The 14,548-nt window shown below is 28.4% G+C and overlaps 1 protein-coding gene across 1 annotated transcript in view; it reads right to left on the bottom strand.

Moving 5' to 3' along the window:
- LOC142322719 (voltage-gated delayed rectifier potassium channel KCNH8-like) overlaps window positions 1-14,548 on the bottom strand; it is a 442,085-nt gene that overhangs the window by 75,013 nt on the left and 352,524 nt on the right. Inside the window, exon 4 of the mRNA XM_075361795.1 lies at window positions 13,901-14,034. Coding sequence (XP_075217910.1) covers window positions 13,901-14,034 — 134 coding nt within the window. The remainder of the gene's footprint in view (window positions 1-13,900; window positions 14,035-14,548) is intronic.

The following is a 14,548-nucleotide window of genomic DNA, read 5'->3' as shown; positions in this document are numbered from 1 at the left end:
TGGTTCTTTCATTAATTAATAATTTCGTGATGAATATATATTTGAAATTAATTGAAAGTTAAGCAGATGAATATTGGGAACAGAAACCCTCGAGAAACTGTGTAATATATATGCGATTCGCTAAAAGTTAACGTGTTTTGTGGTATTTCCCACGATAAGGTGTACAGACTACTTTCTTCGTCCATACGAATCTGTACATGCCAGCGGGCAGTTACAGATTTGTTTGGACGAATACTTTCCAAGAGGTTGGATTGGCGTACAACTTAAGAAAATTTAGCGTTAATAGGTTAACCAAGGAGTCCAAACTTAACGTGTTGTGACTACTTTTGTGGGCTTTTATAAAAGACAAAGTTTTTGTCTTTTGTATCACAAACGTTATTAGGTACATACTAGCAAATAACAGTGTTGAACGAGATATGGTTTCACGTGTTTAGGACGAATGGACAACTGTGGTTGTTCCATCATGAGACTTACGGAGCACACAAAGAACGGTTAAACAGATCAACTTTACGACATTTTCTGTAAAACCGTGTAAGTAATAATCCCCTATTTGAAATTTTTTTTTTACAAGTTATCAAAAGTGTCTATTTCATTTTTAAAAACCTCTACATTAAGAAGTATATAATGAAAAACCCTCTATATTAAGATGTTTATTATGTACAAACTCGCGATCGCCAATTCATTTCTGACAATATAAATATTAGATATTTCATTAATTACAACCCGTGAATATATTTCATTTTCAAACTTAACTTAATTATTCATTTTTAAAGTTTAAAATATTATGTTTCTTTTCTACGGTGTGACTGAACTTTTAGATCTTGATTAAATGTTTCATTTACAGAAAATTAAATCGAGAAAGATTTCATTACAGAAAATTTAATTGAGAAAGATTTCAGATTCCATTTCGCTAAGATTTTTTTATGTATATAAAATTTACTTAAGTTATTACTTTGTATGTTGTATGTGTAAGAGTTTGCAGTTGGATACCAATTAATGAAAACTAAAATTTTCCAGTTTCACCGAAAAAAGGATTTTCTGAAAATATATGATCCCCAGTTATTATAAAATCATAAATAAATAGGCCGATATTTTAAAAAGGGGAATTTGCAAATTAGAGATATTTTTTTATCCTTGAGGTTGTGAAGCGACGATCATTTATCTCGCATAAACGATACAATTCCATGCCCATATTTCGATAGATTTTTGTGATTCATGAAACGAAAAATGGCGAAATTTGATTTCCTAAGGGATAAACTCGTTCAGTATAATCCAAATTTCTTAAAAACTAGTTTACCGATATTCCTGAGGTCTAAAAAGAAAAAATAGAAATGCAAACTGCAAGCTCACATAATTTAATTAAATTTCTTTATTTTTACTAAGTAAAAAAACTACTGTCTTTGTTTACCATCTTAATAAAGTATCTTCTTTTTGCTTTTAATTACCAAAGATTACTTAACAAATTGGTATTGGATTATCCGGAAGGGTTCCGTGTTGGAATCGCTGAATAAGTGGAATTTGTGGATCGTTAAGACTGATATGTATCGTCATTCGTCATTCGTTTATCAGTATCGGTTTTTGAGGGATAGAATTAAGCATTAAAATTTGTAAAAGATCAATTTAGTATAATTTTAAAAATAGTGATTGTCGGTATTTTTATTTATGCATAGCTATTTCTTATTTTTTCGATTACACAGATATTATGGATTTACATTCGTTTCCGTAGAAACAATTGCAAGTCTGAAAAATAAAATAGCATACATAAAAAATCACCAGTTTGAATATTACAGAAAGAATGATTTTACAAAATAAAATATCACTTAATTATAATAACCTGACCAAAAATACTACTGCACTATAAAATGAAAAACCACGAAACTGCAAATATAATGATAAATAAAAATTAAACTTTGTTCGATTTATAAAAAAAATATCAATGTATTGTAATTTCTTCAAAGCAACAGTATTGTCAGTAAAGGATTCGAAATTTTGAATGATCTAAGAATGTACTTTTCAAAACGTCAGCCTCCATCTTAAAAATATTAGTTAAACTGGTTACCTGTACGAAGAATGGGTAAAAATGTATTTTGTCCGGTTCTTATCCTTATCCAACAAACACCAGTAGGAGGTGATCGTACTTCGTTTCTCATTTAAAAAAAAAATCTTTTAATTACTTTTATTTTATGTCTTTTAGTCAAGTAAGTGGAAGCAGGTGCAACCAGTTTTTTGGTGCACACACCAAAAATCAAGTTGTCTTCATTTGTTACCTAGAAATTGAAAAAAAAACCAAAAAAAAACCGGGTTTCAAAAACGAATCAAAATCTGCCTTAACCCTTTAAACTCTATAAAAAAATCCTTTCTTAGTGTTTATCTTCAGTAGTTTTTACTGAGCGTTGATGTATCAGTCAGTCAGTGACAAGTTGCTTTATAGGTACACATTAAATATACGAATGAAAGTATGAAGACAATAGGGTAAATAAAAAAAAAAAATACATAAAATCCTACTGATTTTCCAAGGGTTACGTGAATGATTCACTCTGAATAAAAACTCTCAAAAGTATTATTTATTAAATAAATCTAAATCTATCATATGTACGATAGATGTAAAAGGAGTCGAAATAATTTCATTAAACATTCTAAACGTGATAAATCGATCAAAAAATGTTCATTCTGTGACACATTAGGGGCACACACGGCAAAGAACTTATCAGTAGTAAATAGAAAAAAAAAATACTTGTTTAAAAATTGTAATTAATTTTAATGGTATGACTGAAATAATTTCAATAAAAATATTCTTGAATTTCAATTGAATCCGTTGTTCTTACATTCTTTTGTCTTTTATTATTTTAACATTCTACATATTGAATTCTTACAACATTCCATGTAGAAATGTAATTAAATGTTTTTCTAGTCTATTTTATTTTAAAATAATAAATAATTTTAAGAATAAAATAAATGAAAGGATTATTAAAAAATAATAAGAATCAGAAATAACTAAACTGGAATAATGAATTAACGAAGGCTACTATAGCAACAGGAAGCCAAAAAAGAAAAGAACTGGAACTTTTTAACAAACAAACAAGGAAATAAAATAAAATATAACAACGTATTCGCGTATTCATACTTAAAAAGTTCCAGTACTCATATCAAGAACCAGGATATTTTATTTTATTTCCTTGTTTGTTTATTAAATACTACAGTAAATGAAAAATTGTTCATCTTTTAACAATCTTATTTTAGTAATTAATATATTAATCAATACATATAATAGAATAACTAGGGTCGTGTCTGTGCGTGCATCACGCAAAACCTAAGGGACAAACTTTAATAAAACTTCTCAGATTTATACCTTAGAGGCTTCTAAGGTATAAATCTCCAAGGCATTATCTCCAATTAGAATTATCATGAATTTCCAAATGGGGATTAAGATATTACAGATATTCATTAAAAAAAACATTAATCCTTTTACTTTATTATATTTCTGTTAACATGGTAACAGAAAAAGATCGAGTTCAAATTTATATAGTACTTTTATACGATTATTATAAAATTATTATTGTAATAGCTTAAATTAGCACATTTAGCGAACTTTTATGAGTTTTATTTGTTTATTTTGGCTGTCGTTACTGAATTGTCAAAAGTTAAAAAAATCAGGCTTTAATTTTTATTTATCAGTATTATTCTCACAAGGATAACGAGGATAACAAACACAGTGGAGGGTCTAGGCTAAAAGGGAAGGCCGAGCTAAGCAAGCCCAGAACGGCTAGTTATTAAAATAAAAATTATTCTGTTTTTGATTAGATAAATTATAATTTAGTAATTAAATATATTCCGCTATGTTCACTGCATTTGAAGTTTACTACGTTTTAAACCTTATCAGCTCACTGCGAATACTAATATTGGCATAATACAAGGATTTATATGAAGCAGGTTGTGGGATTTGTATTAAGCAATATATATTGATTTATTATTTTCTATTATTAGATTTATTATTTTTTTAATTAGGTAAATGTGTGTTTTTTCCAAAGTTCAATATAAGTATAGGTTTTAGCCTTCAAAATGAAATTAGTAGTGAAAGAAACGGAACAAAGAGAAAGACATTAGAGAAACATATAATTTATAGAACAATGGAAGATAGAAGTTCTATTAGTCTTAATGAGATTTAAAATTCTAAAAGCTTAATACATATATTTGCTGCTGTCATTATTCAAAAATGAAATCTCCGCATCACTATAAAGTAATTCCTTAAATTTGTAATTCTTCTTTTACTATGGACATTTTTTAAAACTGCCGTTTATAAAAAAGTAATTTTTTTTTGTCAGTTTACTGGGTTTTCGCTTATTTCTCTAATCTATATTTTAACGAGTCAAATGCTCCTTTACTTGTAGTTTCATTTTTTTTTTTTTTGAGTATTTATAGATCAATCTATCGCTCTTTATACGGGATTAGTTTTATCTTCAGGGCTTTTCCATGTTATACAGGATAATTTTCTAGATTTATACACACGGTAACATTAAAGTTGTAATTAAAAAAAAAAAATTTTACTTTGTTGCTATATGGAGGGCAATATGGAATTTTATCCATGCTTTTCCCAAAAATACTTCTCTATTTTTCTGAAGTAAGGTAATTTTGTTCGATTTTACCGATTATTTTCTGTATATTGGAGCAAATTAAAAAAAGAAAGATTGAAACTCGAGTAAAGAAGCTCATTATAAATTATCAATAATGGAACTAAAGGATTCATTATAAATATAGAAGACCTGAGAAACTGGCTATAGCCCAACATTGATTAAAATATGATCACAAAATAAGCTAATTAGAAATAATGGTTTTAAAAAGTGTACATAATATACAGGAATTAAGATTAGCTTGAAAAAACTTAATTTTCAGTAGTGAAGCATAATTCATTGTTGAAGAAGGAAAAGATACTAATGTCCATTATCCTGCAAAGTGATCGGATTTGTGCCCCTGGCGTCCAGAATAGAGGGTGGATAAGGGGATCCGGAGGTATCGCTTGTCCGCAGGTGGCAGGAGAGTTGGGATTAGTTGACGAAAGGGATGGACTTATAGACTAATCCCTGACCTTTCAGGCAAAAATACGAGGAACTTAGGTGCCAGTTGACCCAGTTCCCTAACGGAGGGGTGTTTTAAATCATACCAGTGTGCGAGGACGCTGAGACCCTTCCCGCCTTTATCTTTCTTGATATAAGTTTTATTTACTCAATTTATAAAAGAGGGGTGCACTAAATCATGGTAGCCAGTCTGAATTGGAGATTTAAATGGTTTAGTTATTTTAATAGAATGATACATTTTTATTATTTTTTCTCTTAACCTAAACTCCGGCTAAGATACTGGTTTTATGGTGTATTGTAAGTACAGAATATTTGTCAATTAATATTGTTTATTATTTCCTTTCTTTTTTAAATATCTTTTTTTATACTATTTCCCTAGTGTTTATTGATGATGGTCACCTGAGCTTAGATTTTAAATAAGATTTTTTTTAACGGTTTTAGTGCATAATCATGGTTTTAATTTATTTCAATAAACATTTAAGCATAGCTCTTTATGTAAGTTACGCATATGTCCTAAAATGCTTCGTTTGCGGGTTACGGCTAGTGAAAGATTTCGTTCGGATTTCAGCTAGTGAAATGAGGTCGTACTGAAATTTTTAGGACGATAATTAAAGAACAGAATTAGTGATTTCTTACGGTTTTTGACATGAAAAATCTAATAAAATAGGTCCCAGAAAATTTTATACAAAACTTGTTGAAAATTTAATTTTGAACAAAATGTAAGATAAGTTGAACAAAACAAAAAAAATTCGAATATTTCTAACTTTTTTTTTTGTTTTAAATCGCTAAAAACAAAAATCACTTGCCATAGAAACACTCATTTTTCATTAGTTCGGTATGAGTAAACATTAAAATGAATATATACGGGTATATATATATATATATATATATATATATATATATATATGTACAGAGTGTATCAAGAAGTTCTTCCAGAACTTTCATAACCTATTCTTCTCGTGAAAATAATGGAAAAAATTCATATAAACATATGTCCTAAAATGATTCGTTTGAGAGTTACGGCAAGTCAAAAATTTCGCTCGGATTTCAGCTACCCTGGTGAAATGAGGTTGTACTGAAATTTTTAGAACTATAATTAAGGGGCAGAATTAGTGATTTCAAACAAAGAAAAGTTAAAAAAATTCTAATTTTCTTTGTTTATTTAACTTATCTTACACCAATTTCTTCAGAATTAAATTCTCTACAAGTTTTGTTTAAAAGTTTTGTATTTATTACCCATTTAACAAAGTTATTGTACGTCAAACATAAACAAACAGTTTCTTTTACTCCAATTTATTGATTTTTACCTCGGATTTCTCAAAATTACGGTTTTGGGACCTATTATAATCGCTTTTTCAGGTCAAAAACCATAAGAAATCACTAAATCTGTCCCTTAATTATCGTCCTAAAAATTCCTCTTACGACCTCATTTCACCGAGTTAGCTGAAATCAGAACGAAATTTTTCACTAGCCGTAACTCGCAGACGAAGCATTTTAGGACATATGTTTACATGAATTTAATCCATTATTTTCACTAGTAGAATAGGTTATGTAAGTTCCGACAGAACTTCGTGATACACTCTGTACATCAAAATATTTTTTTAAAGAAAGAATATATTGAAAAAGATATATATTTTGTATAATTTTAATTCATAAACACATTATGATGATTGGTAATAATTTCTAGTTGTGTAACATACTATTTATTGCTTTTATTACTCGTTAAGCCCTATACTTATAAAGGTACTTAAATAAATTGTTAGTAAAGAGAAGCTTAAAGAAGAATACTCAAGGTATTTAATTTGCCAAAGAGATAATTCTTTATAGAGGGAACTTAATTTCATTTCAGGAAGAACAGGTGTGATGGGGGTATGTAAGGGGTAAAATAATTTAACAGTAATTAATTATTAAATGCAGAAGAAATGCTATTGTCTTTTAAATTAGTTCATGAAATATTTTTAATTAATAACACCTCTATCTATATCATTAAAATAAAATCATAATTTTGCAATTTATATCACATCCCATATCAAATCTTTTTTACAATGATTTTTTTAAAATATTTTTTTTGTTAATTAGATTTTGATTCTTATTATCATTATCAATAATTCTATTAGATAAATCATTTTTAATTTCAGATAATCATCTTCTTTTAGACATCTAATAACCTATTTTTAATTTTGTACCTCACTGTATGAAAGACCTGTATTTTTAATATTCCAGAATTTAAACAAACAGTAATATATTGGTTAAAAAGAAAGATAAACTTAATTTTAAAGCCATTGAGCCAATTTTTAAGCCATTGAGATCACAAAAAGTGAATTTATAGCTCTTTTCAGTCGATTATGAAACAACATAACTTATGGAATTTAAAACAAAAACATTTTCCTGTGGAACGGATATTCTGAGATATTTTTATATGTTAGCAAATTTTAGTATTCTTGTTGCAAGGGAATTAGGGAATTTTATAAATATTATTATTTATGTTTTCAAGAAATATAACACTGCTTAAAATAATATCATAATCCTTGTAAAACTAAGGAAGCAAAAAAAATATCAGAATGAATTTTTTTTTTTTACTTATTAAAAAAACTGCATATGCTCAAACTGGACCGATTACAATACTTTTCCTTCTAGCTAGACAGGAAAGTAATAGGACAACAGTATCTTTGCTATAGTATTTAGGAGAACCATTTTTGTTCATGAAAATGGAAATACAGTTTTTAAAACTCTTAATTCCTTTACCTGTTGCAGAACAGTGCTAAAATGTTTTATCTGTTATAAAAGTAACTATTAAAAAAATGTTTAAATGACATGTTTTGAAAGTTGATTAATATATAAAATGTTTTTTATTAGTAAACTGTAGTTAGTAATGACGTGAAAGGGAGGCATCTGGTGATACCTACCAAGACAATAAAATAAAAGTTTAAACAAAGTGCAATACGGTAAAATGTTTAACGAATAAAAATACAACTAAGCATAACAAAGTATACACAACAATGAACTATAAAGAACAAACAAAGTTAGATATTTAACATAACTTAACACAGATAGTGAGAACAATAGAATTAAATGGTTAACAAAACACATAGTTTGAATTTAGGCGGTGGATTTCTTCATGAATAGGTGGCATCCCTATGTAATTGTGGATCTCCTTGTTCTTTGCAAACCATGGCGCCTCTGAAATGTTTCTCAGCACTTTGTTCAGGAACTTTTGAATGATATCGATACTATGCTTGATATTTAATTGCTTCCTCTTTTCTCTCATACTATTTTATCATGTTAGGTGGCACCGGCGGGTCAAAATGAAGTTATAGGTATCGTACATTGTCGGAATGAGGGATGTGCACTCCATCTAAGTAGACTCGTGGACAGAACCCACCGGGTTGGTCTAGTGGGGAATTCGTCATCGCAAATCAGCTGACTTCGAAGTTGAGAGTTCTAAGATTCAAATCCCAGTAAGGGTAGGTAGTTTTATATGAATTTGAACACTAGATCGTGGATACCGGTATTCTTTGGTGGTTGGGTTTCAATTAATCACATATCTCAGGAATGGTTGACCTAAGATTTTACAAGACTTACACTTCATTTACATTCAAACATATCATCCTCATACATCCTCTAAAGTAATACCTTATGGTGGTTCTGGAGGTTAAAACAGAAAAAGAGTAGAGTAGATTCGTGGGCATACTCTTCTCCTCATTGCAAACATCACATGACTCAACTTTAAAGCATTAACATGTACCTTCCCCATTTGACTAGCCATTCACTGAGAAGGTCTAACTCCAACTGCAGTTTCTCCAGTACTATTATTGGGTTAATTTGTAGCTTATGAAGCTACTAAGAACTATAACATAGATTGAACAAATGTACTGCAATATATTTAGTGATGATGCAAAGGTGATAACAGGAAAGAACAGTGGATTTCTGAAAAAAATTAAAAGGCTGTTTTATACCACGAGGGTTGCACTGCTTTCTTCACAGATATTCTCTTATCACAGAAAATCTGCTAGAAAATCTTAAACAAAATTTGTAAAGCCATTAAAATGGTTGATTTTATTAAAAGTTGCCTATTACAGAAAAGGTTGTTTGCTAAACTATGTGATGAAATGGGCAAAAATAAAAAATCTCTTCTTTTCCACACAGAGATCAAATGGTTATTACGGGAGAAAGTATTAATCCCGTTAGTAGAATTGTGAGATGAATTATTATTTTTCCAAGATAATCACATGCCATTCTTAATGTTTTTAGAGAATGAGTATATATTGCTGTTGGTTTACTTAGCTGATGTATTTTGGTATTTAAACAACTTGAATATGAATTTTCAAGGACACAATAAAAATATTTTATTAATGACAAAGTTCATGCTTTCATTAGGAAGCTTGATATCTGGATTATAAGCCCTCAGTATAAACATTTTGATATGTTTCCACTCACTTCTGATTCTGAGAAAAATTTGGATGAAGAATACAATTCAGCAATGTTTGGAGAGTATGAAGATGCATTTACATGAGATAAAAATTCAGTTTGTAGTTGTTAAGAGTATTTCCCTGAAGATAAAAATGATTCCTCAAAGAAATAGGTATTGAATCTATTTAGTGAAAATGTTTCAGCTGTTAAGTTACCGGTTGAGATTCATAACCAGCTAACTGAAATGTCTGCCAATTAAATGTTACAACTATAATTCACATCTGAAGATTTAGATATGTTCTGGCTTGCACGTGGAAGTGAATATGAAAATTTAGTATCAGAAGCATTAAAAATATGAATCTCTTTCACCAAATCTTACCTTGAAAATGGTTTTACATCTACCATAGATGAAACTAAATTAAGCTAAAAACTTTTCTTTTTTTTTGTCTTCAGTCATTTGACTGGTTTGATGCAGCTCTCCAAGATTCCTTATCTAGTGCTAGTCGTTTCATTTCAGTATACCCCCTACATCCTACATCCCTAACAACTAAATACAACAGCTAAAAACTAAATACAGAAATCATCTTTTGTCACTTGAAAACAATTTGCTTTTGTGTGTTTCTAACACAGATCCATTTATGTTAAATGAAAAACAAACTAACCATCTCATTAATTTATTTTCATTATGTGTGTATTTATAAGTGTAAGTAAAATGTTTATAGTAAATGATATTTTTCTCGTAAAATAATTTCATAATTGTTTAAGTGTAAAGTTGTAGGCTAATTTTATGACCCCCTCTTTCTGTCACTGTGACCTCCAGGCTGAAAAACGCTGCTTTAATCTATGTTTGACTATATAATTTATTTTCTATATAAAATATCGCTTTTCATTTGACCTCACTTGCAATTAATGAGTTCTTTACAATGTCTCATTATTGTCATTTTATACTCCCTAAATAGAAAAATTACAATTTACGTTTAGTATATTATATTCTACCTGTTTATAATTTAATTCATAACTTTTCTTTTTTGCAACATTTCATTTTATTTTAATCTGCTACAATTATTGTACTAGTATTAACTTTCTCTCCTAGCAGGGAATCTATTGTTAATAATTATTTCTTTTAACCCACTTTAACTTACATTTAAAATAGTATCTTCAAATATTATAATTTTTGTATTTTTTTTAACTTTTTCTTTGTACGTCAACTGCATTTATGAAAATGAAAAGAGAAAAGAACAAGAAGATTTTTCTAGCACCTCAATAAAACATCCTTTGATCCTTTTTTCTTAAATAGGCGCCACTACAATTTTTTAATTTCTTATGATAGGCATACATATGCCAAATTTATGGCAAATTAAATACAAACAAAAAATAAAATTTATTTATTTTTTTTTTTATTATTTATAAGAATTAAGTTTTGTATAGAACCAATTATAATTTTTACATTTTCTTTCATTTGAAAGAATCCTTCTCCTAAAAAATCTCCTGTGTAAAACACAACCTCAGCTTCTTCAGAATGTAGCAAATCCCAAATCTTCATGTTACTTAATGTCTCAAAGAACTGAAATATAGTACATTGTGCAATTGAAGTGGGAAGTAACTGTATAAACAAAATCAGGGAGTAAAGAAAGTAAGAGGTCACAACACGTATGCATAAGCTATCATTAAATCATGTGGTTAAAAGACAAGGTATACTAATAGATTACGTCAATGAAACTCATATATATATATATATATATATATATTATAATTACAATTTACAATAAAAAAGGATCCTTTTCCCAATTTTTTATAACTGAATAGTATTGTAATACTGTTATAATACACTTGCACTTATAGTATTACAAGATAACAGTCACAGTTGAATTACAATATAATAAGTATGAATTATTTTGTCAGTAGCAAAAAAAAGCTAAAGTATTAGTATTAACAATATTAAAAGAATTTAACGATTTATGATAAATTAAAATATAGGTCAAATCCTTTACTATAACAAATTTTCATTAAAAAAGATTATTTCCGCGAATGCAGGAGGTTTAAAGATAAGAATAGGGTAAAAAATATTACTTTTCAGATATCTTATTTTGAAAAACTGTTTCCTTTTCCCCCATTCACATCCATTAAAAAAAGCACTTGGCTGATCCTTCATATTTTTCAAATATATTTCTTACCTAACTCTATGTTTTGTTCATGATAAACTTAAACTTTAAAGAAAAAATCAAGAAAACTAAATAAAGTAAGAGACAGATTAAATAATTTAAGTAGCGACGTTTTAATGAATAAATTAATTTGATAAATGAATAAAAACTAATCTAGGAAGTTGACAAATAGTTGAACGGTTGAAAAATACATTTACCATCACTATAATCATAGAGATATATCCGCAAAAAGCATCAACCTTTTAAAGAGTAAATAAAGAATAATTATAATTATGTTGTACAGAAATAAATATAAAATGATGCAAAATATATTGTTTACCATTGAAATAATTACAAAAAGGTTACATTTTTTATAAATTAAAGATATTATGAAAGGTTTCAGGTGTGAAAAATTTATATACGATTATAGATTGTCAATTACATGTAATGTTACTTAAATAATTTTAATACAGGCATTATTTGGGTGGATTTATTTTCAGATTTGGGTGGGTTAACATTAACTTTTCCCATGAGACATTAATGTTGATCACCATGTAGACTCCAGTATCATATAACGTGGATTGCCAAGCAAATCATTATGCATATAACAGCTATTGAAATGTGAGTTTGAAGAAATAGTGGTATAATATTTGTATGTTATTAGTTAGGAGGAATACCTATGAAGTGAGTAGTAAGAATTAATTATACATTTTGAAAGACAGTATTATTATCTTTTGCATTTACAAAGGTGCAGTATGAATTCAAATAGCTACTGCGACTGTCTAAACTAATCACAAATCACCTTTATCATTGACGGTTAACTATGTAAGCACATTCTGCAGACTAGTATAAGCACATTCTGCAGGTTTATGCAAAGTAAAATTCATAATTACTTATACATTTTCCATATTTGTTCTATAAATCTATTTCTGTTCCCCAGTGAGACCAATTGACCTAGGAAACAGATGAAAATAATATTAGTAGGAACTACAGAGGACACACAACAGTTGAAACCTTCCTCTCAGAATTATCAATCATTGAGCTGTATCAGATCATCTCAATGAAATAGAATATCTTTCATCCTGGAAAGGACACTGTATATTAATGTAATTATTTTTTTTAGTATTCAGGTGGATATTTTTAAATACGTGTTCAAGTCTTTCCTAGCAAAATAGCATCTTGGCTATTTTAAACCCAACACATAAACATATTACTTATAATATATCTTGTAAAATAATTCAATTATCCCCAAGTAAATGCTATACAATGAAAGATTGGATTAAGAAGAGTATTAATATAGTAAACAAGGTTTTTTACTTAGGTTTTTATTTGATTTTGATTAATATTCTGTCCTAACCCTGAATTAGGACCTGTCAAAATTTATTTTTAATTTCAAATAGTTAAGAACAGTGGGGTAAAAGTTTCAGTAGGTAATGTGACCTATCCCTGATCAAAGTTAATTGTCTGTAGGTTGATAATTCTACTTTCCTCTTTCTTCCCTCTTCCTTAACTTTTATTCCTTTTGTCTTGGAGAAGTAACATGGAGTCAATGTGGTCAGCCAGCCTATTTTCACATGTGGCACCATGCTGAAACATCTCATTAGTCAATAGGGCAACTGCTTCTTTGTTAGATCTTAGTGGATTAACAACCTTGAACTAAATAAGGACTCTACCTGGGAATTGCAAAAAAGGTAACTACTGGCTATACAATATAAAACCAGAAACCCTACTCCTATTTCTAATCAATCAATAAAATCTACTTAATTTGTAATAATTTTATTAATAATGTAATAATTTTTTTCCTATTTAATAATAAACAAAGTACTTTTAATTTTTTGTTGCTAATGATAATAAGGAAGGAAGATGTAAAAAGATTTAATCATACAATAAATATTAAAAAAAATAGGTAAAGAGTGAACAATTATGTTATGAATGTTCTTACAAAAAAAGCAGAACAAAGCTTATTACAAAAGAAAGAGACTGGAATGGGAATACAATAAGACAGGTAAAATTTTAATAGACAATCTGGATGTAATAATTGAGGAGAGGATGTGAGACTGTCAGATAAGCAACTACATCAAAATAAGTTAGAATTATATAAGAACAAAAGGAATAACAGGGAGACAGACCAACATTAAAGGAACAATAGGACATAAAAGTAAACTGTATTACTGTGGCTATTAAAATATATCTTCAGTAGAATGAAAAAGTATATTTAGATAAAAAATATATTATTATTTTTATCTTCTATTAAAAACAACTATAAAAGTTACTTACATTATTTAATTTGATTTTAGTCTTCATTTTATCCTGTTTATAATGTCCTGATAGCTGATAAAGAACAGCTCTACTTCTACGCCTTCCATAGTTTGCTGGTGGTGCTTCAGGATCTTCAAGATCTCCATTAGTATCTACAAAAAATAAAAAAATAAAAAACATCCTTTCTTTTGAAAACATTTTTCTCTTAGATTTGTGTATTTCAAAATTTTTTTACAGTTCTAATTTAGTTTCTTAGAAACAGAGGACAATTAAAAACTTACCAAGTAATTTAATCACTAGAAATATATTTACACATATAAAATTTTTATTTTCTGATTCTTAATTAACAATTTTTTTGCCAAATAACATGTAGTTTGGTGTAATCTATGAGCAATCAGAATGAACATGTACAGCATTAAATTTTAACCAGTGTGCTATATAATCACTGGACAGCTGTAATACTAAAATAATGAAAGGAATGGGCTCTTAGCCATAGGGGAATGAAATCCTTCTTAGCCACTTCCATCATAATTGTTATTGTACATTCCAATAAATCTAACATAGCTTGTAACTCTGTATTTCTAATGAATACCAGAATCTTTCCAGGGAGGTTAGAAATATTAACACCATCTAAAAGACAGGATCCAAAAATGTAGAAATTTATCT

Source organism: Lycorma delicatula, chromosome 4 (genome assembly GCF_047948215.1).
Source record: "Lycorma delicatula isolate Av1 chromosome 4, ASM4794821v1, whole genome shotgun sequence".
Taxonomy (NCBI): Eukaryota; Metazoa; Arthropoda; class Insecta; order Hemiptera; family Fulgoridae; genus Lycorma; species Lycorma delicatula.
The sequence above is the reverse complement of the archived record's forward strand: the minus strand, read 5'-3'. Positions and strand labels throughout refer to the sequence as shown.